The sequence below is a fragment of the Brienomyrus brachyistius genome, chromosome 9, assembly GCF_023856365.1.
Source record: "Brienomyrus brachyistius isolate T26 chromosome 9, BBRACH_0.4, whole genome shotgun sequence".
Lineage (NCBI taxonomy): Eukaryota > Metazoa > Chordata > Actinopteri > Osteoglossiformes > Mormyridae > Brienomyrus > Brienomyrus brachyistius.
In genome coordinates this window covers 28,282,051-28,303,281 of record NC_064541.1, presented here as the reverse complement: position 1 = coordinate 28,303,281, position 21,231 = coordinate 28,282,051, and the positions used below count along the sequence as shown (strand labels likewise).

General features: G+C 41.1%; 2 protein-coding genes and 1 long non-coding RNA gene across 4 annotated transcripts; 1 reads left to right on the top strand and 2 right to left on the bottom strand.

Annotated features, from left to right (window-relative positions):
* Positions 1–582: 582 nt before the first annotated feature.
* gpatch3 (G patch domain containing 3) lies at positions 583–8,413 on the bottom strand. Of its 2 annotated transcripts, none has more exons than XM_049026147.1 (8): positions 8,140–8,413; positions 4,829–7,900; positions 3,789–4,234; positions 2,923–3,100; positions 2,093–2,152; positions 1,870–1,991; positions 1,587–1,714; positions 583–1,337 (listed from the first exon to the last, which is right to left on the bottom strand). In XM_049026147.1, exons 2-8 carry the CDS (start codon positions 5,223–5,225, stop codon positions 1,151–1,153), a joined length of 1,518 nt encoding a protein of 505 aa, XP_048882104.1. In that variant the 5' UTR covers positions 5,226–7,900; positions 8,140–8,413; the 3' UTR covers positions 583–1,150. The 2 variants fall into 2 exon arrangements, with proteins under 2 accessions (XP_048882104.1, XP_048882105.1); XM_049026148.1 differs by having other exon boundaries at positions 4,829–7,881.
* Positions 8,414–12,011: 3,598 nt separating this feature from the next.
* Positions 12,012–14,347, bottom strand: LOC125749177 (uncharacterized). Its single transcript, XR_007399794.1, has 2 exons — positions 13,585–14,347; positions 12,012–13,467 (listed from the first exon to the last, which is right to left on the bottom strand). It is a non-coding gene; the product is annotated as an uncharacterized LOC125749177 (long non-coding RNA).
* Positions 14,348–14,503: 156 nt separating this feature from the next.
* Positions 14,504–16,828, top strand: LOC125749174 (nuclear receptor subfamily 0 group B member 2-like). The gene is made up of 2 exons (XM_049026158.1): positions 14,504–15,194; positions 15,849–16,828. The coding sequence occupies exons 1-2, from the start codon at positions 14,648–14,650 to the stop codon at positions 16,082–16,084; spliced, it is 783 nt and encodes a 260-aa protein (XP_048882115.1). The 5' UTR covers positions 14,504–14,647; the 3' UTR covers positions 16,085–16,828.
* The last annotated feature ends 4,403 nt before the right edge of the window (positions 16,829–21,231 follow it).

Below are 21,231 nucleotides of genomic sequence, written 5' to 3'. Positions count from 1 at the left end.
GGGGTTCCGAAGCCTATGGATGCAATGCAGGGAACAAAACAGGACGGGGCGCCAAACCATCGCAAAGACCAAAATACATTTATATGTATTTAAAAACTATTTAAGGTTATGTAGTGTTATTAATGGGAAGTTATAAAATAAATTTATTTTATTAATATTATATATAATATTATAATATATTACGACCCACCCCCCCCAAAAAAAAAAAAAGTTAGATTGTTGAGAAAGCTGGGTCAGCCAGCATCCCAGAACAGCTGGGGTTTGAAAGCTTTGCTCATTAAAATCACTCTGCTGCTTATGAGATTCAGTTGTGTATCATCTTAAAATACATAAAATTAACTAAATATATTTTACCATTTCTTAGAAATCATATTGCTAGGGTCTTCTTAAGGGATTATACAAATGTATGGACATAATTATGCAATGTAAATTAATCTCTCATTAATATAACTCAAAGATGTTCCCATTGTGCATTTCATCAATAAGCACACAGCTCATAAAAATATTACAATTTTTATAATATTTTTCCCAAAGAGAGTGACAGCATAAATATGTCAAATGAAGAACACACATACAATGTCCTAATGTAAAACATTACTGACGGAGGTTTTATTTTGACGTATTCTGATAAAAACTCCACCGTACACAGAGTGAAATGACCTGAAACACCAGGCTGCAAAGGATCCAGTTGCACAAAGTCACGTTTCAACATGAGTATTAACTGCTCAATACACAAATCTCCTATTACACAGTGAGACAGTGAGAAGGCACTTGGCCTTTCAGGATACAGACTCTGTTCCCCGATTTATCAGGTGGATTTGCCAGGAAACAACGACACCTTCAGAAGAAGGTCACATCACACAGAATAGCAAACACTTTGCACAAGACAGAACAGGACAACGATGGAAAGTGGGTGACAAGAGGAACTGAGGCCTGAGGTTGTAGATCATCATTCATGTTTTGACCAATGAATATATGTTTATTTACTGATTTGTGACCTGCTGTGAGGAAAATCTTACACGATGTAAAAAATGGCTCGCCAGATGCCGGCTGTACTTCCCAGGCAGCGCTTCACAGAGTGACTGCAGAGGGCTCTGATTTTCTTTGTTCGGTGCCTTAACTCATAAGACATGGGATTTTTTCAGGGGTGTCATCTGTTGTGGTCCATGCTGCCCCCTGGCTGCCACTCTTTGTACTTCATACTTGTGGTAGGCTGCCGGCGTAGCAGAGTGTCTCCTCTGTCTATGTCTTTGGGCTGGTCGTACACAGTGGAGATAAGGAAGTCTTGGCGCGGCTTCTTTACCGGGAGGAACGAGCTGAGCTTCTCGCCATGATACCTTGATTAAAGAGAGCGAACACTCAGAACATTTCCTTCATCTTTCATAAAGACACTGAATGCAGCACACTGCATTTCCCACAATGCAAACCATTAAACAGGCTTGACCTTTCAGTGGGAGGCTCCATTTAGGGTCAATGTGGAATATTAGTGATCAACAACTTACTGCAAAGTGCTTTTCAGCTTATTACACAGTGTAAGTGCAGCAGAGGCTGCAGCTCTTGCTTGTGTGGACATAGTGGGCTCTTACCCCAGGCCTCTTTTACACCGGGGATGCTGTCCCTCATTCACCAGAGCGTCAGCCATTCCTGCCTGGCTGTGGCCCAGGCCCTCACCGTCCCTCCAGCCCTGCTTCTCCATCACCCTCCTGCCAACACCCTGTATGACATCACAACATGTCTGAGGCCTTTACAATAATACAACTGTCATCTCTGCCTTTATTTCTCTGGTTTGTGGATTTTTTTATTTTTCAAGATCAATCATTGAAAAAAAAACTGCTATGACCAAAGAAAGTAACTGATTGGCTGCCCAACCTTTGTGAACTTTTCAAAACTCCCGATTGGCTGCTGCCTGTCAGAGGGCGTTTCCAGTCCCTCCCTCAGCCTCCGCTCATGACGCATGCGCACATAGTCACGCGCGTCCATGTCGCCGCCGTCTGAGTGATGACATCATACAGCTTGGAGTTAGGTCAAACATTCTAATAAAATAAACCTACACCGCCCAGAAACCAGGATAAGGAAGAATGAAATATGCTACCTTTGTCGTAGTACACGCTCATGTCCACATCCCAGTCATCTGCTGTTTGCTCATCAAAATCTGCTTAAAAAAACAGTAACATGGAATATGAGGAGAATATAAAAGTACTTGGAACTTGACCCAAATTAGACAGCTAAGGAGCGTGCACTGATTACAGTGCGTTACCACACCCACCACACAACAAACCATCTCGGCACCGCATTAGTCTGAATGGACCAGCGCGAGGTTTTTTCCAGTGGCTGGAGAGCCAATCCTGCCGCCAACCCCCATGTAATTCCCTGTAAGTTGGAGGACCTCCTTGCAGGGTTGGATGTAGATTAACGTCATACCCAGGATGAAGCAACTGCAGGTTAAGGATCTTGTTCAAGGGCCCAATGGAGTACAGTCACATTGGGGTTTCGCAGGATTTGAACCAGCAACCTTCCCTAGCCTCAGACCCACCCAAATTAACTATCTAGTAATTTCACTGATATGCATGCAGGGAAAAAATAAGATGACTGTAAAGAACATTTATACCTCCTTTAAGGCCTATGCAATATTGTGTAATTTTACAGGGTTACAGCTTCTGTGTACACCCAGGGATTTGAGCCCAGTTTGCATTGTTAGTGCAATACCATAGTTATTGAGCTACAGAAGTCTATGTCACAACCTCATACAGTAGACAGTGACTATCTTCTGCTCATTTACTTGCTCAATACCAGCTGATACAGATTAAGATCAACGGAAAAGTGACTATTCATTAAAAGCACTAGTTGAAATCACGAGCTGCAATAGTCAGCTTATAACTAAACATCAGAGTGTTTACAGCCCCCAAGTGACTGCTGACGTACCCCCCTCCTCCTCCTCCTGCCAGTACTGGGCATCGGTGTAGAAGACCAGGCCTGAGCCTCCCTTCTCCCACTTAAGCTCGATCTCTTCTTCGTACAGCCGCTCCTTGCTGCGTTCCTGGCTGGTGACGTCCTCGTGCAGGGCCTCATGACGCTCCCACTCCTCGCACCGGTCGTCATCCTGGACCAGGGAGAAGTCAGCCAAGGCTCAGCAGGTGGACAAAAAAAACACACAAGTGGAAGCCTCACACCCATATTACTTTCCTGGATCACAGCTCCTAGATGGGCTTACAAAGTAACTATCCAATGTATTCTGGCCAGAAGCAGACATCAGTCTCCAGTGCTATGCAGGTATAACAATCAATCAGTCAAGCAATCAATCCATCCATCCATCCATCAAGGGTCATTGGATAATGACATTGGAGTGTTTTACAGAAAGCACTGGGCAAGGGACACCTCTGAAAGGATGCCAGTCCGTCACAGGGCACAAGGCAGGGGACGCCCTGGTCGAGATGCCAGTCCATCACAAGTTGCTCACAAACACTTTGGGCCATTAACCGAAGCCAAATAACCTCTGGATTATGACTCCATACAACTTGTGAAGAACATGCAAACTCCCCACAATTTCAGGGTTGGTGATTTGATTCCCCTTCTCCTCTGTGCATGTTTGTGTGTCTGATATCACTGCTACTCAGTATGTCCCTGTGCCACCCAGGTACAGTAATAAAAATAAAACTACAGTGACTCTGGATTTTATAAACCCTGAGTACAGCAGCTCCATGACAGCACAGTGAACACTCATTCACAGCACGCTAATCATATAACGTTTAGTCTGAATAAGCATTTACAGTTCCAGTGGAGAAACTCACATCATCAGGACCTGACTCGACCTCCTCTGGGCCAGATGCGGTCGTTTCTTCATCCTCCAAGACAGCATCAGGCCCTGGCGTCCCCGCTGGGGGAGTGCTCACCCGGCCTGGCCCAGAGATCTCCACTCCTCCAGCCGTGTACACACTCTCCTGGGTGGGCGTGATGGTGTATGTGTCCTGGTACTTGAAGGGCACGTTGCCGTAGCGGTGGCGGGAACTTGTTTTGGGGAAGGTGAGGCCCAGCTTGCGGATGAGCCGTGGAGGTAGACGGCAGGCCTGGATCAGCTGCAGGAAGACCGTCACCGGCGTTCCCACGTTACCGGCGGGCATCAGGGCCGGCGGGTTCATCTCGGGCAGCCTCCTCAGGTCAGCGTCTGTGAACTGCTCCGTCGAGGCTGTATGTCGGTTTAGCTCAGCCCTGGTCTTGTAGGGGAAGCTGCTTTCTCCTGAAATAGCCGAAAAACAACACATACCATCAAACAACATATTCCATCTTGGCGGTATGCATTCTGTCGATCTTAGAATTCTTTTTATAGAACATCTCAATAACAATGTAAAGCTATAGCTTTGGACAGAAGCAGTGGCTCTCAGTCCTGTTCCTAGGGGACCCCCTGCCAGAATGTTTTCATTCCAACCTTACCTTAATCAGGCTCAGATGTTATTTAATGGGCTAATGATGAATGTGGCAGGTTGAAAGCAGTGTGGACTTTAATGAAAGCATTCTGGCATGGGGTCCTTCAGGAACAGGACAGAGAACCACTGGGATATGGTACCCTCCTAACAGAACACGTGGAAGAACTTTCTCTGGATTCAACGGTGTTACCTTGAAATTTTCTTGCATCACTGTAACTTTTTATACATTATTGGTGATCGCTGTGAGCAAAAAGATCTAACCTCTTTCGTGCGTATTGCCATTACTAGCTTATGTTGAGAAATGTTTGAGATTTTTACAATAGATTTGCATACTCACGAAAAACTAAGAGAAAAGGACATTAGTTACAATCTATTTCCGTGAGAGAGCAGATGGAGGCAGCCCCTACCCGGCTCGTCCGATACCCGTATTCTCCGAAGCACACACCGTCTACCCAGCCAGTCGCCCAGTGAGGCGACCCAGTGATTCCCGGCGTACATTCGGATAAAGCGATCGTCCTCTCCGCCGCGAACGGACACGATGCAGCAGCACGTCTTCTCGCCTCTCGCCGCGGCGAACCTCCGTTCGGCGTCCTGCGGGTCCTTGGCTGCTCCGCTTTCTGCCGTATCCCGGAGGATCTCCGGTCGATGTCGGTAGTGAAAGCACACAAAACCCTTATCTTCGATAAACTGGCTGAAATAGTTCCTTAAGTCAGCTGAGCGAAATGTTGCTGGAATGTTACTAACTGCGAAATAAACAATATCACAGGAGTCCGCCATGACACATACGTCACTCACTTCCTTCATCACTGAAAATAAAGGCAATTAATATGAGGGGAATCTCTGGTAAAACATCAGGTAAATCATCTACCATACTCAACACTGGCGACTACCTCAATTTAAATGTAACTAACCAAATTATTTTATACTTACTTTTAAAATAATGTTCTGTTAAGTGGATTATTATATACTGCCACCTGCTGTTCAGGAGGGTATTTAACAAACAGCACCGCAACCTTTACGATTGATGGGCTGGATGAGTAGCATCGTCGCCTCACACTTCTAAGGTTGGTTTTTGGGGGTGTACATCAGTCCCCTCCCCCTGCGATTCTACACCAGTATGCTCACCACATAGTAGCTAAGGTGAGGAAGGGACAAGATATAATTCGCCAATTATATACAGGGGGTGATTATTTGACAGGACCACAGTGGGCAGTTTTGTCCAGGACATCAGAATACCACCAGTACTCTTTCAGAAGACACCCAGATAAAAGAGGGTCGGAACCTCAGTCTTATGCTTCATCCAAAGGACGGCATCATTTTTACAGCACAGTGCCCACATCACTGCACTGCGATCCACACTGAACACAGGTTGGGCTAAAATGTTGGCCACACCAGTGCCTCTTCCAGCAGCAACCCAGCTTTCCTAGCTGGTCTCCTATACAAATACCAGCCATCCCCAAAAGCACACATCACTCTTAAACCTTCTTACATTAATTGATTAAAAATGCAGAACGGTGATAAAGTGCTAACTTTACATGTATTCATTTCATGTGCATAGGTAGGACTTCTGGTGAACCAGCAATTTTAACCACACAGCATATTCTACATCCAAACTCATACTGCATTAAAATCCAACCTCCCCCAAAGCAATAGTAAATACGAGGTCTGCTTTGATCCGTAAAGCTGTTATGGGATGTAATGGCGATAGCTGTTTACAGCAAATGTATGTTTTGAGTCCATGTTTATTGCAGCAATATAAAAATAAAAATGTGTGAATGTGCCTAGGAATACAGTACATTCTGCCCTCCAGTGACTCCAGTGGCTGGCATTTTAACTGCACAGCCCGCTACTACATCATGCTCTGGATAACCTCCATGCAGTGTTGCTCCCTTACAAAAGGCAGGTTCCTCATCCGAGGAGAATCTCTAGAAGATCCATTTTCTGCTACTGTTGCCCAAGGAAGCTGTTTTTTTTCCTCCTCAGAGCTTCTAAAGGCAAAGTCAAAGAGCCGCAATCTATTTTGCCCTTTGACACATTAGAATGGCCACCAGTTAAACCAGTTAAACCCACAATTGAGACATTGTAGTTATTTGCATTCCAAAATAGCCAAGTTCCAGTATTTTTTGGTTGATTAGTAGAGATCTCACTGTAGTAAGTTTGGTTTGAATTGATAAATAACTTTTGTATTCAAGTTTTATATTAAAAACTGCTGTAAATGCATGTATTATATCATATATAATATCCATCCATCCATCAATCCATTTTCTAACTGTTTCTTCTGGTCAGGATGTCAGGGGCTTGTAGCTCATCCCAGGCAGCACAGATAGCAGCACCACTGGACATGCAGCTGGAAGATGACAGGATATTGTGCTGCTGATTCATCTTCCAAATAGCTGCAGTAAATACTAGAAAATTATCAAAACATTTGAAGTGCTATGGGGCTTAAAGTACGCAGATTTAATTTAACAAGACAGCTGAATATAGGTTATGGCTTATAGCACATAGCAAATAACTTTGGTACATGAAAGACACTGGTAAAACACAGCAACATTTCAATAAAATATGCAGTTATATTTATAAAGTTCCTTTTAAAAATCATGCACCTCTATGTAACACCTATTTATCAAGATTACGCCTAAACATTAAATGCCGCAAAACTGTAAACATAATGAAAAACATAAAAGATAATAAAATTTGGTAGAATATCTTGGTAAAACATTCCTGATGTGTCATATTGAGAGTTCAACAACCTTGGAAATGTAAGATTGTAACCTCTTGCCATGACCTTCAACTTTATGATTGTGCTGTAATTCATATATAGTAAAAAGAGAACAGCTACTGGAAACTAACACAAAAATCATCGAGTATTTTATCAAGCATATTCTTTTTAGGACCATATGAATCAAAAGTGAGTTTTCTTCCCTGCAGTAATAAAAACTTGTTTTGTTGTAAATTACGAAGTTCATTTTAGGGTCACCTAGAATTTCTTGACAACTAAATTGCCTAAAATTGTGATTCACCTGCCTTGCTGAAGTGGTTTACAACTAAAAAAAATATTGTTCTTAGAAACAAAAATATATGCATATTTCTGAAACATGTATTCCGTTATAAATCACATTTATCCATGTGATTACTACAGTAGGAAGCCCTCTCAAAATGGGGATAACATACACAGAGCAGGAATGACACTCAGCCCCCATTTTTGGGGGAATTAAAGGCATTAATTATGAATCACCGATCAGAAGATGAAGTTGTGTCTTACCCCAACATACAATGATGATAATGCATGATATGGACAAAAAATCCAGGGTCATATTAGCTGTATCACGGGGCCACTAAGTCTGCAAATGTGCGCTTACCGTTGAACACTTACCAGCTCTGTCATCAGGAATAAAGCTTTCTTACCATGCATATCACTTCAGGGGGTCCCACAGCCTTCCCTAGGCAGCACAGGGAAACCCTGAGGCAAACAGGCACGTCTGTAACACAATAACTCAAATAAAGATATTTACAAATATCTTTATAAGACTCCGGAGCTAAAAGTATCCGGAGTTGTGAAATGCATTGAGAAATTGTAGCATGTAAATAACTGGCTAAAGCTGATTGTTATGTCACGACTTGTACTGTAGTGTATACCCAAAGTTAACACTACGGTTAGATGCCAACAAGGGCATGTATTTTTTTAGTATAAAGCTTGTAAGAGAGATAAGCCACTGACCTCAGTGTCTGTCACAGGTTGCTCCTTCCTTCAATAAAACATAATCTTTACCACCCTGTCAGCATGCCATCTCACAGTAATATATCACAGATCAGGCTCTCCCAGGATATTGACTAAGCCGGCGAAGGTTACTTGCGTGCATCGCTTAAGTTTATCTGGTTCCTGGACCAGTTATGGTTCCATTTTGGCTTTACCGCTAAACGAGTAGTGACTTATTTAACAAAAGTGAAAAGAGATTAAGCCTGAAAATCAATTAGAAATATATCACCAGGAACTTATCATAACTCCTTTCCCAGTACAGGATTTTTGTGATTATGGAGCCTCTTCTTGGAACGCACCGACCAAAAACATGGATTTAGGTTAACTGGCCTCTCTTCCTGTGTCTTACGATACACTGGACAGGATGCCAGTGCATTATGCTCACACTGTATGGGCAAATCAGAGCCATCGGTACCCCTGATCTGCATTCCAACTGGAGGCCCTGGGTCCCAGAGGACACTAATCCAAACATAGCAAAACATCAATGCATGGTAAAGGTCCTGAAGGTGTGAGATGGCAGTGCCACTCACAGAGCCAGCGCAGCACCCTGGGCACATTCGGCTTTATCAGTTTCACGTAACAGGAAAGATCAGTATGGTGTACAATATGCAGTGAACAGAATTACATGGTGTAGTTAGCTAGAAACAGTTTTTGAATTTTGATATTGTCAGTTTTTGTACAGTTTTTATATCTGTTTTTAGAATGGCTTTGTGTATAAACAAATATATTTTTAAATCAGGTTTCAAATCCTCCAAAGATTGCTGCTGATGATGAGAATCTAATGGATTTATTTTCATTTATGTCATGCCAGAAATTCAGATTCAAACGAATTGCTGCTCTCAGAAAGTGGTATATTTGGTGTTTCTCTGTGTGTGATGATGGATGAGGTAATTCAAGGCCATTTCGGAGGAGGGGGCTTATTTGCGTAACCGCAGTTAGCTTCCAGCTTTATTACACCTGTTTACTTGCGTGAACTGACCTTGACAGCTGCCAGGTGAAAACTCAGGGATTTCTCATGCTTGTTAAACTGCAGTCATCTGGGCATGTCTGCTCATCCGGCTCAGAAACAATGTGTCCCAGACACAGCCATCGGAATAATAAAAGGCCCACACACACACACGCACGCACACACACACACGCACGCACACACACACGCACACACACACACACACACACACACACACACACACACATTAAATCCATAAGCACAGTATGAATTGAATTGAACTTAACCCAAAGCCATAAATCAAATCAATATAAGCAACGTTGCCTCATTTTGCTACGCACTTGCTATAGATTAGCTGCCTTTGGTACTGATCTTGCATCATGCAATAATATTTCCCAGAAAGGGACTTATGAGCTATCAGTACAACAAACAAGTACCAAACCCTGTAAAATCTAATCATTGCACGTGTATTTACAGCATTGAATGGCTGGAATTTAGTGAGACCATTATGTACCTGCTAGATGCTGTAGGATCAGACAGCTCCCCTATGTTACACTTTTAGTTCTGTTGTATCTCCAGTCGTTTGCTTCAGTTTCGTTATACCTCCCAAATCTAGCTCTTCCCTGGCTAGATTCCCTCAAACCGCAGCATGCTTTGTCTGAGATACCAGAGTATGTGTCAAGCTCTATCTTAAGTGTAACTGGTCCAATTTAATCCGCGTGTGCATTTACCTAATAGAATTCTTGTTACTTGTGTTTGTTCATGCAGGTATTACTTTTCCAGGTGGGATCCTTTTAAAATGTTGACATGCTATCTCTACAGCTGGTGTTTATACTGTAAGTGTATGTTAAAATTATTATACCTAACCATAGAATTATATGTTTAAAAGTATACAAGATAAAAAATTTGGTACAACTTCACAGTATTGTCACCCTTTGGAGAGTTAGACCTAAATTTGATTTAAAGTTAGACTGAAAATGAATTAAAAACTTACATTTGAAAAAAAAGTATAATAAAAAAAGTATAATAAAAAGATTAATTATTATTAGTAAATTGCTATTAAAATCATGGTGGCGCAGGAGGGTTGCAGGTTCGAGCCTCGGTCCCTCCTGACCCCATCAAAGTGTCCTTGAGCAAGACACTGAACCCCAAATTGCTCCCGGTGAGCAGGTTGGCACCTTGCATGGCAGCCTCTGCCACCGGTGTGTGAATGAGTGTGTGGATGGGTGAATGTGAGGCATGAAATGTAAAGCACTTTGAGTACTCGTAGGAGTATGCAGTCCATATTAGTAAATTGTTTTACAATGTACAGTGATTAATTTGAACGGGTACAAATGCATGTTTATGATCAAGTGAGCAAATCAACTGAGAGATCATGAAAAGTGTGAACCAACGCAGCTTACGATTACCTGAGATCATCAATGTCCATATCGTTGTACTGCAAAGATACCCTTTATTTGCATTTCTTCTGTAACTTACAGAAGTGCAGTGCAATGAAGTAACCTCCATATTCGTTTTTATTATTATTTTTATTTAATATAATGAGCTCAAACGTTGGCCTAATGTTTTTAGGGAAATGGAAATTAGATATAATTCTTTAGCTTGTTACTTCATAATTTAAACACAAATACTCAGAAAATCTAGCTAGCAGTATAGCTTTTGCAAACATTTATTAGAGTTTAGCAATTATGGAACTGACTTGCAATAAAATTATGATGAATCTTTAAATGTAATGGAAATGACCAGAGACATCACTTAGCCCTTGGGATGTAAAGCTCCCAGAATCCTCTGGCAGAGTCTTCAAGTGAGCGGGCTGCAGTGTCAGTCAGATACGGGGCTGGTTCCACTTAGAGTCTTATTTGCACTTGGTTAGTCATTTGTGATTTCCTGGTTGGAAGGTCAAAGTCTCCATTTAATCTTGTCTTTTTGTAACATATCGACTTCTCTCACCTTTTTGGGTCCAGTTAATTCCAGACAAGTTAATATGATTCCAGCACATATGCAAGCATCATGAAATTTGTGTATGGAAGGTTGTTAATTAAGACTTGTTGAATCGCAAATAATACTGTTTTCAGAGATTGACGTCTTTAATGATAAATATTCCTTCTGTGTATAAATATCACTAAGCAACCTATATTAGGTTGTTCCACTGTTCATATTTCAATCCACATACAACTAAACAAATGATATTCAGTAAAGAACTTTAGAAGCAGCACATGTCGTATGGCAGGCAGCAGTTATATTAAAATGTAGGAATCGATGGCCTTTAGCTTGCACTGATAACCTTCACCCCTTTCAGCACTCTGCCGGGACCACTGCGATGTTCACTCGGAAATGTGGCAGCAAATATTCTAGGTGAAAGGAGCAGACTTTGGACAAGTGAGCAGCAAGCCACCTCACCACCAGTGTGACACATGCAATGGTGACAGAACCTCACTTTGTTGACATCTTTATCTCTCACAGATTATTTGTCAGATTTAAAAAAATTAATATTTTTGGAACAGTATGCATAAACTCTGTTAGCTACACTTTGCATTATTTTATTTTAAGGCTAAATTTTGGGGAATTGGGTCAGAGGTCAGACATTTATAATACTGTTTGTTTTTTGTAGTATTCAGTTTTCCATATGATTTTTGTGTAGAATACAGTTTACAGAAACTAATTCTGTGTTATGACATGTAATTTTTTAACTTTCAAATTTAATCACGGCTAAATCATACAGTTAAACTGAAAACAAAGTGGTATAATGGTATTTTTTTTTCAACATTTTCAACATTATAGTTCAAACACAGTTGTTTTTTTTCTTTTAGCAAAACTACCCTCGTATATTACCTTAAATGAGTAAGTAAATTCATTCATTTAGTGAAAAATACCTGTGCAGTACAAATATGGCCATACGTATTTATTTACTGCATTAAACAGTTTACTAAGTGTTTTAAATTGTTTCACTTCGAAAGACCATTTTTTCGAAAGCCACCAACTGAGGTGTCTGTTAAATAATAGACAGCAAAATATTGGATAATCGAATAGACACAACAAAGCAATATCCATCCATCCATCCATCCGTCCGTCCATCTATCTTCCAAACCGCTTATCCTACTGGGTCGCGGGGGGTCCGGAGCCTATCCCGGAAGCAATGGGCACGAGGCAGGCAACAACCCAGGATGGGGGGCCAGCCCATCACAGGGCACACTCACACACCATTCACTCACACATGCACACCTACGGGCAATTTAGCAACTCCAATTAGCCTGGCTATATACACAAAGCAATATATGTATATATAATTTTTAACTTAAGCATATAAAAAGAAATTGTATAATAGCACTTTATATAGAAAAATTATCAGAAGATTAGACAAAACAGCAAGCGAAAGGAAAGTAAATACGGCTTGAAGTGTGACCAACCATAACATATTTCAATAAGCATTGTTTATTTTATGGGTTAAATAAACCCAGTAAGTAAAGGCGGGATTAATTAAGTGTACCCAGCAAAATTTATAATAACATCCCACTGACGTTCAATCATTGACAAATGTGTCTGGTATAAATTAGTCACTATAACGAAAGATACATATTTAAAAAGAAACTTTAGTTTGTGTGAATTGGCTCAAGGTCAAATGATAAACAGTTCCATGTAGTCAAAGGGGACTCATGTTGACTTAATCACTTTGAGTACCTTGAAGACAGAATAGCTTGAATTTGTGGTCAAGCCTCAAGTTTTAAAACTTGATTTTAATTATGTCTTGATCTCTGAATGCACAATCCGTAGTTATTCATCATATTCATGTAAAATTAAATTACAAAAAAATGTTCAGCTCATATAAGCCTGCTGTAGGTCAGAGGTCACGATAGCAACACTTAGTATATTATTTTATTTGTTTATTCCAGCTGAGCTTGTAATCAGTTACTTTTGATTAAGCTGGTGAGTAAATATATTATAAATGCTCATCATGTTAAACTAGTCTGGGTTAACTTATTCACAGCATGCTGTGATTTTGTAGAATTGTGGTTGTCATCCCTCGACTAGCTTATTTATGTGACGAATGACAGTCTATCCATCATTTGGTTTCATTTTCATAAAGTTTTCACATTCCACACTATTTTCACTATTACTATGTCCAGAAAAACTCTTAAGATGAAACAAAATGAAAAGTATAAATGCCCCTAATGGTCCAGTATCAAAAAGTCATACAAATACAGGCAATTATATTGCATAAAGATCTCATCAGTCACTTCTGGCTGTGTGCCATGGTTAAAAAAAGCAGGACATGAAGTTTGTGCCCCTGCAGGAGGTTGCCAGGTTTCTCTTTACTTCAGTGGAGTTCTTGGCTTCTGAAACAGCTTAAAAATAGACATAGAAATAAAGTCGCTAAAGGTCCTTTTGGCAACCCTTTGTTGTAGTTATGTAATGAAAATGCTGGCCTACAAACATTTTATGGAAATATAAGAAAAACTCACCGGTGCTCAGCTTCTTTTATTCAGGTGACGCATTGTTCTTGTGCGTTGGAGTGTTTTCAGGTTCTCGCCGCATCCATTTTTTATTTAAGATTCCTTGCAATTCAGGTAGAATAAAGTGAAAGTATTTATTTCCTTCTTCATAAACACTGCCTACAGAAAGCAGGTCTGTCCATACAGAAAGGTCTGACAAGTGCAGATCTGAATGAACCTCTCATTCAGGATGTTCTGTTTCCCTGTTCTGAAAAACTTATGTTTTGTTACTAAACATTGTCCGACGGACATCTTTAAATTCCTTGATTCAAGTCTGTGTAAAATCTGGACAAACGTTCTCAGAAAAATAGGAATTGAATCAGTTACCAGCATCAGTTAAAAGTTACAAACATACCGACCAGCTAAACCTCTGAAAATCTTCATCCATAATTCTGTTTACTTAGTACTTTTACTGAGAACTTAAATGGAAATTTTTATAACACTGAAGCTAGCTTATAAACAAGTAAGAGTCACATGAGTGAAAAGGACTTGTATCCAAAATAAAAAGTTGGCCATCGATATATCTGAAGGCTCATTCTATAGTCACTTCAGACATTGCTTGTTTGCTTTGGCCAGTTTCCAATTTATTGTGAGCTGGCAGTAATTAGGGCTATATACTGCCTGCCTGATTACCTGCACAGTCCTTGGTAGCTTGGTACAGGCGGCGTTAATGACAGAGATAAACTGAGATAAATTTATCCAGAACCCCCCCCTCCCCGCCTCCGCCCCCGCTGCCTTTCCCTCCGACAGCCCGTTACTTCTGAGAGTCCCATTGAGAAAACCTTATCTCCTCAAGTGGACCAGCCTAGTCAAGCAATCCAGGGCTGAGTTGTTTTTCAGCGAGGGAATGATGTTTAGCAATGCAGGTCAAGGCTGACTCAGTGTTGCCTCTATAAATAGACCAGTGTTAGCCAAGGCATTACCAACAGTAGAATCTGGAGTCCGCCATAGCTCTGGCGAGGATAGTCAAAACACAGCTAAAACTGGAAAAAAAAAACAGGACTGATCCGCGATATATATTTATTCTAACAAGATGAATAGTGGGGACCACTGTTCCAGTGAAAAGGTCAGGCAGCCAAATGCCATTCTCTTCAATATCCTCAGCCGTCAGAATACCAATCACTCAATGAGCCGTAACAGCCTGAACTACGGTTCGGCACCACATGGCTGTCACTGTGAGCCGCGGCGGACGGTGTGCCTGGAGAGTCCCGCGGAGACCTGTCAGCTGGCTTCGGGCGTGCTGGTCAAGACCATTCACTTCATGAAGAGCCTGCCCTCCTTCCAGCAGCTTCCAGCCAAGGACCAGCTGTCGCTCCTCAGAAGCTGCTGGGTTCCGCTTTTCGTCCTGGGGCTGGCGCAGGAAGGGGTGAACTTCGAGGTCACTGACACGCCGACTGTGAGCATGCTGAAGCACATCCTGCTGAATGGCCAGTGGCCGCGTGGCCCCGAGGACGAGGAGAGGGCGCAGCCCACCATGGCCGGGGTTCACAAACTGAAGACGTGCCTCAGCAAGTTCTGGAGCCTCGATCTCAGCCCCAAAGAGTATGCGTATCTCAAAGGCACCCTGCTGTTTAACCCAGGTAAGAAGACTTCGTTGCATAATCCTTCTGATTAAGCGCCTTCATTGTTCAGGTGCTTTGGATGTCGCATGTTTGTTTCATAACCTCAAACTTGCTGTTTATTTTCATTTTCATTAACGTTAACAATCATTTTCATATGTTCAAGTTTATGTAAGACTATAGTGTAGGACGCTGTGTGAATGTGACATCATACAACCGCAGATGGACCTTATGTGTTTAATATCGAGACTCAAAAATTATGCTCAGCTGCTGCTAATAGTAAAACTATGGGGAAGGGTTGTGTAGCAATATTTAAGCCCTGTGTTCTCACTTCTGGCAGCAAATTTCAAGGACAGTCCCTTAGTAACAGCTAACAGGGTGCACAAAGGGTCCTCTGTTAGCAGATGCTGAGCTAAATCACTAGCGAAGGGCTGGTTTTTCATTTCAAAGCTCATGGCAGTTAACATGCCTTATATGTTAAAACTGGATATTGTGCATAATAGAAAAAAATGAGCCTTCAAAGGCCAGGTTTTATGTAGCACCGCAAGGAGACTGTAATTAGCTTAAATTTCCTTCGGAGTTTCCCACAACTCCTTAAGTGATTCTGCTAAGAATCATGAAATATACTGATGATCATACCATATGTGACTTTTTTTTCCTTTTTGTTGTGTCTAGACGTTCCAGAGCTAAAGGCTGCGTCTTTCATCGAGAGCCTGCAGAATGAAGCTCAGCGAGCTTTGAGGGAAGTGCTGTTACCCCTGGGGGATCGCGGCCGATTCGCCCGCGTCCTTCTTACGGCCTCTGCCCTCAAGACCATAACGGCAGACCTGGTTACAGAGCTCTTCTTCCGGCCTGTCATAGGCCAGACAGACCTTCTGGACCTGCTAACTGACATGCTCTTTACTCGTTAGACAGAGCATTTCCGTTACTCCTTACTCTCTAGAGCATTTGCAGAGCATTTCCTTTACTCTGTACTTGTTAGAACATTGGCAGAGCATTTCCCCTACACTTTGCTCATTAGAGAATTTTCAGAGCATTTCCTTTACTCTTTACTCACTAGAGCTTTTGCAGAGCATTTCCTTTACTCTTTACTCAGTAGAGCTTTTGCAGAGCATTTCCTTTACTCTTTACTCAGTAGAGCTTTTGCAAAGCATTACCAAATGAACAAGAGTATGTTGACTTAAGTTTAACAAGGAAGTGCATTTCCAAACTGCAGTATTTCTGATATAACTTTCATCACTAGTCCTACTGGTAAAATGCATCCATTTACTACAGCACAGTAGAGGACTTGCCATAGAATTATTGTTTACATCCATTACAGAAAGGGTAGGTTTGCATAAGTCAAACTGTCCTGATATCGCACACAAAGTATACTGCCATTCTTTGCTATCTTTAGTGGCACTGGGTCTTTCAAAGCCTATGTTGCATTTAAGCTTGACAACCTTGGGCTAACTTCAGAGCAAAGCAGGTATATTTTGTCTCGGTATTGGACAGGGGCAGATCCTAATCTGAACTGAATTAGCCAAACCATGTATGTATATCTGTATAGCAATCTTGATTACATTGTAAATACAATATAGAATTCTATTTTTTAAGCAAAGTTTATATATGAAAGTTTATATTTTAAATAAATTATATATTTTTTGTAAACCTTACATTGCATTGTATGTCTTTTTTCACAATATTTGAAAATACATTTAATATTTTTGCAGTCAGCATGGACTTTATTTTTCCATGGCAGTTTTATTTTTTTTTTTTAGGAATTATACCATGAAGAAATAAACTATTTATTCAGTTCAGTTGCTGTTGGCACTAAATAGGTAGGTTCCTTTTGCTATCTAGGCGACATGCTTTCAGCAGTTGGTGGGTGTGATCTTGCAACCACCACACGTGTAAAAACTGCATGGAAAAAGTTCAAGGAACTGCTGCCAGTTCTCTCATCACGTCACCTGTCATACAAGACACGCGGCCGAGTGTATAGCACCTGTGTGCAGAGCGCTATGCTCAATGCCAGTGAGACCTGGGCCCTGACCGCGCCAAACCTTCATTGCTTACAGCGCAATGACAGGGCTATTAAACCAGAAGATGTGGAACACTGTGCGATCAATGGAGCTGCTATCGCAGCTTGGTCTCGAGGACCTAAACCTTGCACTAAGGGAAAGAAGACTTCGCTGGTACGGTCATGTGGAACGTTCCAGCGGCGCAATGAAAGATGCACTTAACTTACAAGCTGCAGGAAAGCATGGGATTGGCCGGCCAAAAACGTCATGGAAACCGTTGAGAGAGAGAGACCGCAGAGAGTGGAAGCTGTCAGCTGTAGACCCTAATGACAGAGGCAACTGGAGATCTGGGGTGAGATCTGCCATGCGTGCAGCTAGCCAGCTACCTGGAAGGGGGCCCACTGGTGTGGCTCATGCTCCTGCACCTGCATGTTAAATAAAAATCTGATGATGACTAAATATTTCAACCATCTTTCTGTGTATGGGGGTAATTTCGGAAAGAAATACGGCACAAACACAGAGGGTTACTGCAATAGGGTAACATTTCCAAGATCTTTCACGTCACTGCAGGAAATTGTTATTCTTGTATGTTAATTTCATGATTTGCTAAAATATTTTTAATTTGGAATTCTGAAATACGTAACTATTTCTAAATATAGTCCGTTTTGAGTTTTTAACAATTTTTTCATGATTATTTATTCTTAATAATTATCTGAAATTACTGAAGATTCATGTGGCCATACCCCAACATATATTAAATATTTATGCTCACGTTCGAGTGGCATGATGGTGCTACAGGCAGAAAGATCACATTCTGCAAAGGAAAGAGAGCAAAGGTGAAGAAGAAAGTGTATCTATTAATGAAGGTAAGCAAGTTACCTGGGTGTCATTGACCCTCCTCCATTAGCACTGTGATAAACAGGGATTTTCATAATCAGTCACTGAGGCCGGCTTGCAGTGCCAGGGACCGGCTGTAGGTCACGGTCGCCGCTTACTCCTGGGGGGCTGGCCGGATTAAGATCTCCACAGGCCCCTAGACATCAGTACAGTAAGTCCCTCCCCACTCCATTATCCCACCTGAGACGGCCCTGCCGATAGATGCAGACACGCACATGCTAGTGCTGAGGGACACGGCCAAGTATTTAATCGCAATTTTTTTCATATCGGTTGATATTGATAATTATGACAATATAATTTAGATTATTATTTCTGTACTGCAATGGTTCATTTTTACTTAAAACTTCCACAGTATTTCTCTTAGATTCTGAACATGTAAAAAGACGACAAGCTGAATGGACTGCAAACTAAGATCTAATTTTAATAAATAAATCATGCTAAAATATTAGTTTTGTCATACGTTTTTTTTCTTTCTCCAGTATTTCTTTGGATTGAAAAAGGAAACCCTGGTTTCTATGACTGTAAGTGCTTGCATTTTGTATGTTCCACTGAAGGGCAAATAAGTTTGAATAAGAAATAAGTTTGTAAACCTTTAAAATGAAGATGTTCGTAATCAAACAATTACAATCTGCCAATACCAATACCAATCTGGTATTTTTTTCCCATTTTCCCAACTACTGAGCATCAAATAAGCTATTTGTATCGATACATTTCAGCTAACATAGCAAACTATCTGCATTTAGTGTTGTGGCAGCATTGAACATGCAAAGAAAAGGAAAACATAATGGTGATATTGGTCAAACAAAAGCTATAGCTCTTTTTATTCAGTTACAACCTTCAGGAAAAGGAACAGTAGTATATCTTAAAGTGCAAATTGTGCAATCGGTTGCCAGATTTAATATAATAAAGAAATCAATCATAAAAATATCACTGTATACCCCAACTAACAATTTCTAGGCAAAGATTACATATGAGTCTCAATATAAAAGATGCAATGGAGCACAGATCTTAAGTAGTAATTAACCAAGGTTTAGACAGAATATAAGTCTTATATTATATTCTTATACTGCAGTGTTTCTGATATAATAAAAATTCTATTTTTTTAAACAAAGTTTATATATGAAAGATATTTTAAATAAATTATATTCTTTGCAACCTTAGTATTGCATTGTCTATTTGTTTTTCACAATATTTGACAATATCCATCCATTTTCCAAACCGCTCATCCTACTGGGTCACGGGGGTCCGGAGCCATGGGCACGAGGCAGAGAACAACATGGGAAGAACATGCAAACTCCACACACATGTAACCCAGGCGGAGACTCGAACCCGGGTCCCAGAGGTGTGAGGCAAAAGTGCTAACCACTGCACCCCCTGCATGACAACATAAAAAGTCTATTTATTACCAATTTCTGAAAATTAAAAAAAATATATATGTAAAAATACAAAAGGAACAGTGCTGAGAAGTTTAAAAGTTACTGCTGGAAATGAACGATTCCTCAGTCACAAAGACCGCTAACACATCAGTGAGGCTGGTCGGCGAGACAGAGATGCGTGGCGAACCCAAACCAAGATTAATATTAATGATGTAGTATGCTCTCAGGGTCGGCGCGCATCCATTCCTGTCCTATGTGTTTGGTCAGCGTTTGGCCAGCAGGTGTTGCTGGCCGTCCTGTTCCCTCCTCTGTCTCGTAGCCCCTTAGCCTCAGTGTGTCTCTCAGTTTCCTGGATCGCCCTGTAGCTTAAGGGAGTTGGGCGCGAGGCTTGGTGGTCGTACCCTCTGCTCATTGGTTTGAGGCTGGCCAATGGACTGCCTTCTCTGTTTAATATTTGGGTTTCAGTTTTCCTAGCATCTGGTTTTGTTTCTTTGTATCCCTGATTTAGATTATCCTGCTTGTGTCTTGTTTTATTAGGCTTCCATGTTCTTTGGTTCTTAGTTATTCCTAGTGTTGTTAACTTTTAGCATCGCATAGTATTCAGTGTTTGTTGGAGTTCCCTTATTCTGTGTTATTTAAGTGTAATCCACTCCACCTGTTTGTTAACCTGTGTTCCTTTTGATTGGTAAGTTTGCTTACGAGTTACATCTGTCTCTAGTTTGCCTTGTTTAGCAGAGTTTACAGTACACAGCACCAGTCTGTTGCATGTCGCATGATTTTACGCAGCCAAATTACACTGCTATCGTGTTTTTACCTTGTTTATGCACAAAATCTCCTTTTTCAAAGGATGTTGTGGAGGCTCAGCAGTCGATTTCTTCATGACACTCCCTCCCATAACTCACGCGTGTTAACAAATATTAGCATGTCATGTGATTAGCTTGGAACACTATTGATATTCATGTTTTTAGCAAAATTAATAATTTACCCTTAACCTTTAGCTTTACGAACTGCAAAATGGTCATAATATTCCTGGCAACCTTGGTAATTTTGACTCGCGTGCGAATCAAACATTTTGCTATATTCGCGATGCCGAATCAGTTTCAATGTATAAATCTTCACCTGTTACTTCTGTTTAACTCTCCTGAAACTTACAATATCACACTCTAACTATGGCTGCTGGTGCTGCTGTACATTCCCATTTGGTCTACTGCGCATGTCCATTAATGTGTTTAGCCATGTTCTCTGCCTTTCCTTCCCTCATGTCCGGATGGTATTTGTGGTGGGCACCATCTGAGTTGTGGTGCTGGTTCAGTCCCATGAAAGCGTGACATAATGGATTTTACTGTAGCTGTAACATCCATCGTGGTTGTAGCCTTCAATCTGCTGACTCACACAGGTCGGCAAGGCAGTCAGACTCATTGAGGGACTTTGGCTTTGACCATGACCAAGTTTACACCTGGCTTTTCGCAAACAGGCCCATTTCTCTCTTTTATTCTACAACGTTGGCATTTCTTGGGGGGGTTGGGCAGCCAGTTGATCTTTTTTTTCTCCCTACTTGAGAGTTTTTGGTTCCTTTCCTCCATTGAATTCTGACTTTCATTCTTTGTTACTGTCTTCCGTTTTTGCTGTTACGTATATTATTCTGGATAAATGATGTACTGATGTATTACTGCACAGCCATGTCAAGCACCTTGGGGCAACTCTGTGGTGAAAGGCACTATATAAAAATAAATTTAATTGAATAATATGAAAAGCTGGGGCTTGCATTATTTGCAGTTGAACTCA

Coding starts and splice junctions, on each gene's coding strand:
- gpatch3 (XM_049026147.1), bottom strand. CDS start 5,225: ATGAAGGAAGTGAGTGACGTATGTGTCATGGCGGACTCCTGTGATATT. Junction 3,101..3,788: donor TCGAGTCAGGTCCTGATGAT/GTGAGTTTCTCC, acceptor TCCCTGGTCCAG/GATGACGACCGGTGCGAGGA. Junction 1,992..2,092: donor GAGCGTGTACTACGACAAAG/GTAGCATATTTC, acceptor GTCATCACTCAG/ACGGCGGCGACATGGACGCG.
- LOC125749174 (XM_049026158.1), top strand. CDS start 14,648: ATGAATAGTGGGGACCACTGTTCCAGTGAAAAGGTCAGGCAGCCAAAT. Junction 15,195..15,848: donor CACCCTGCTGTTTAACCCAG/GTAAGAAGACTT, acceptor TGTTGTGTCTAG/ACGTTCCAGAGCTAAAGGCT.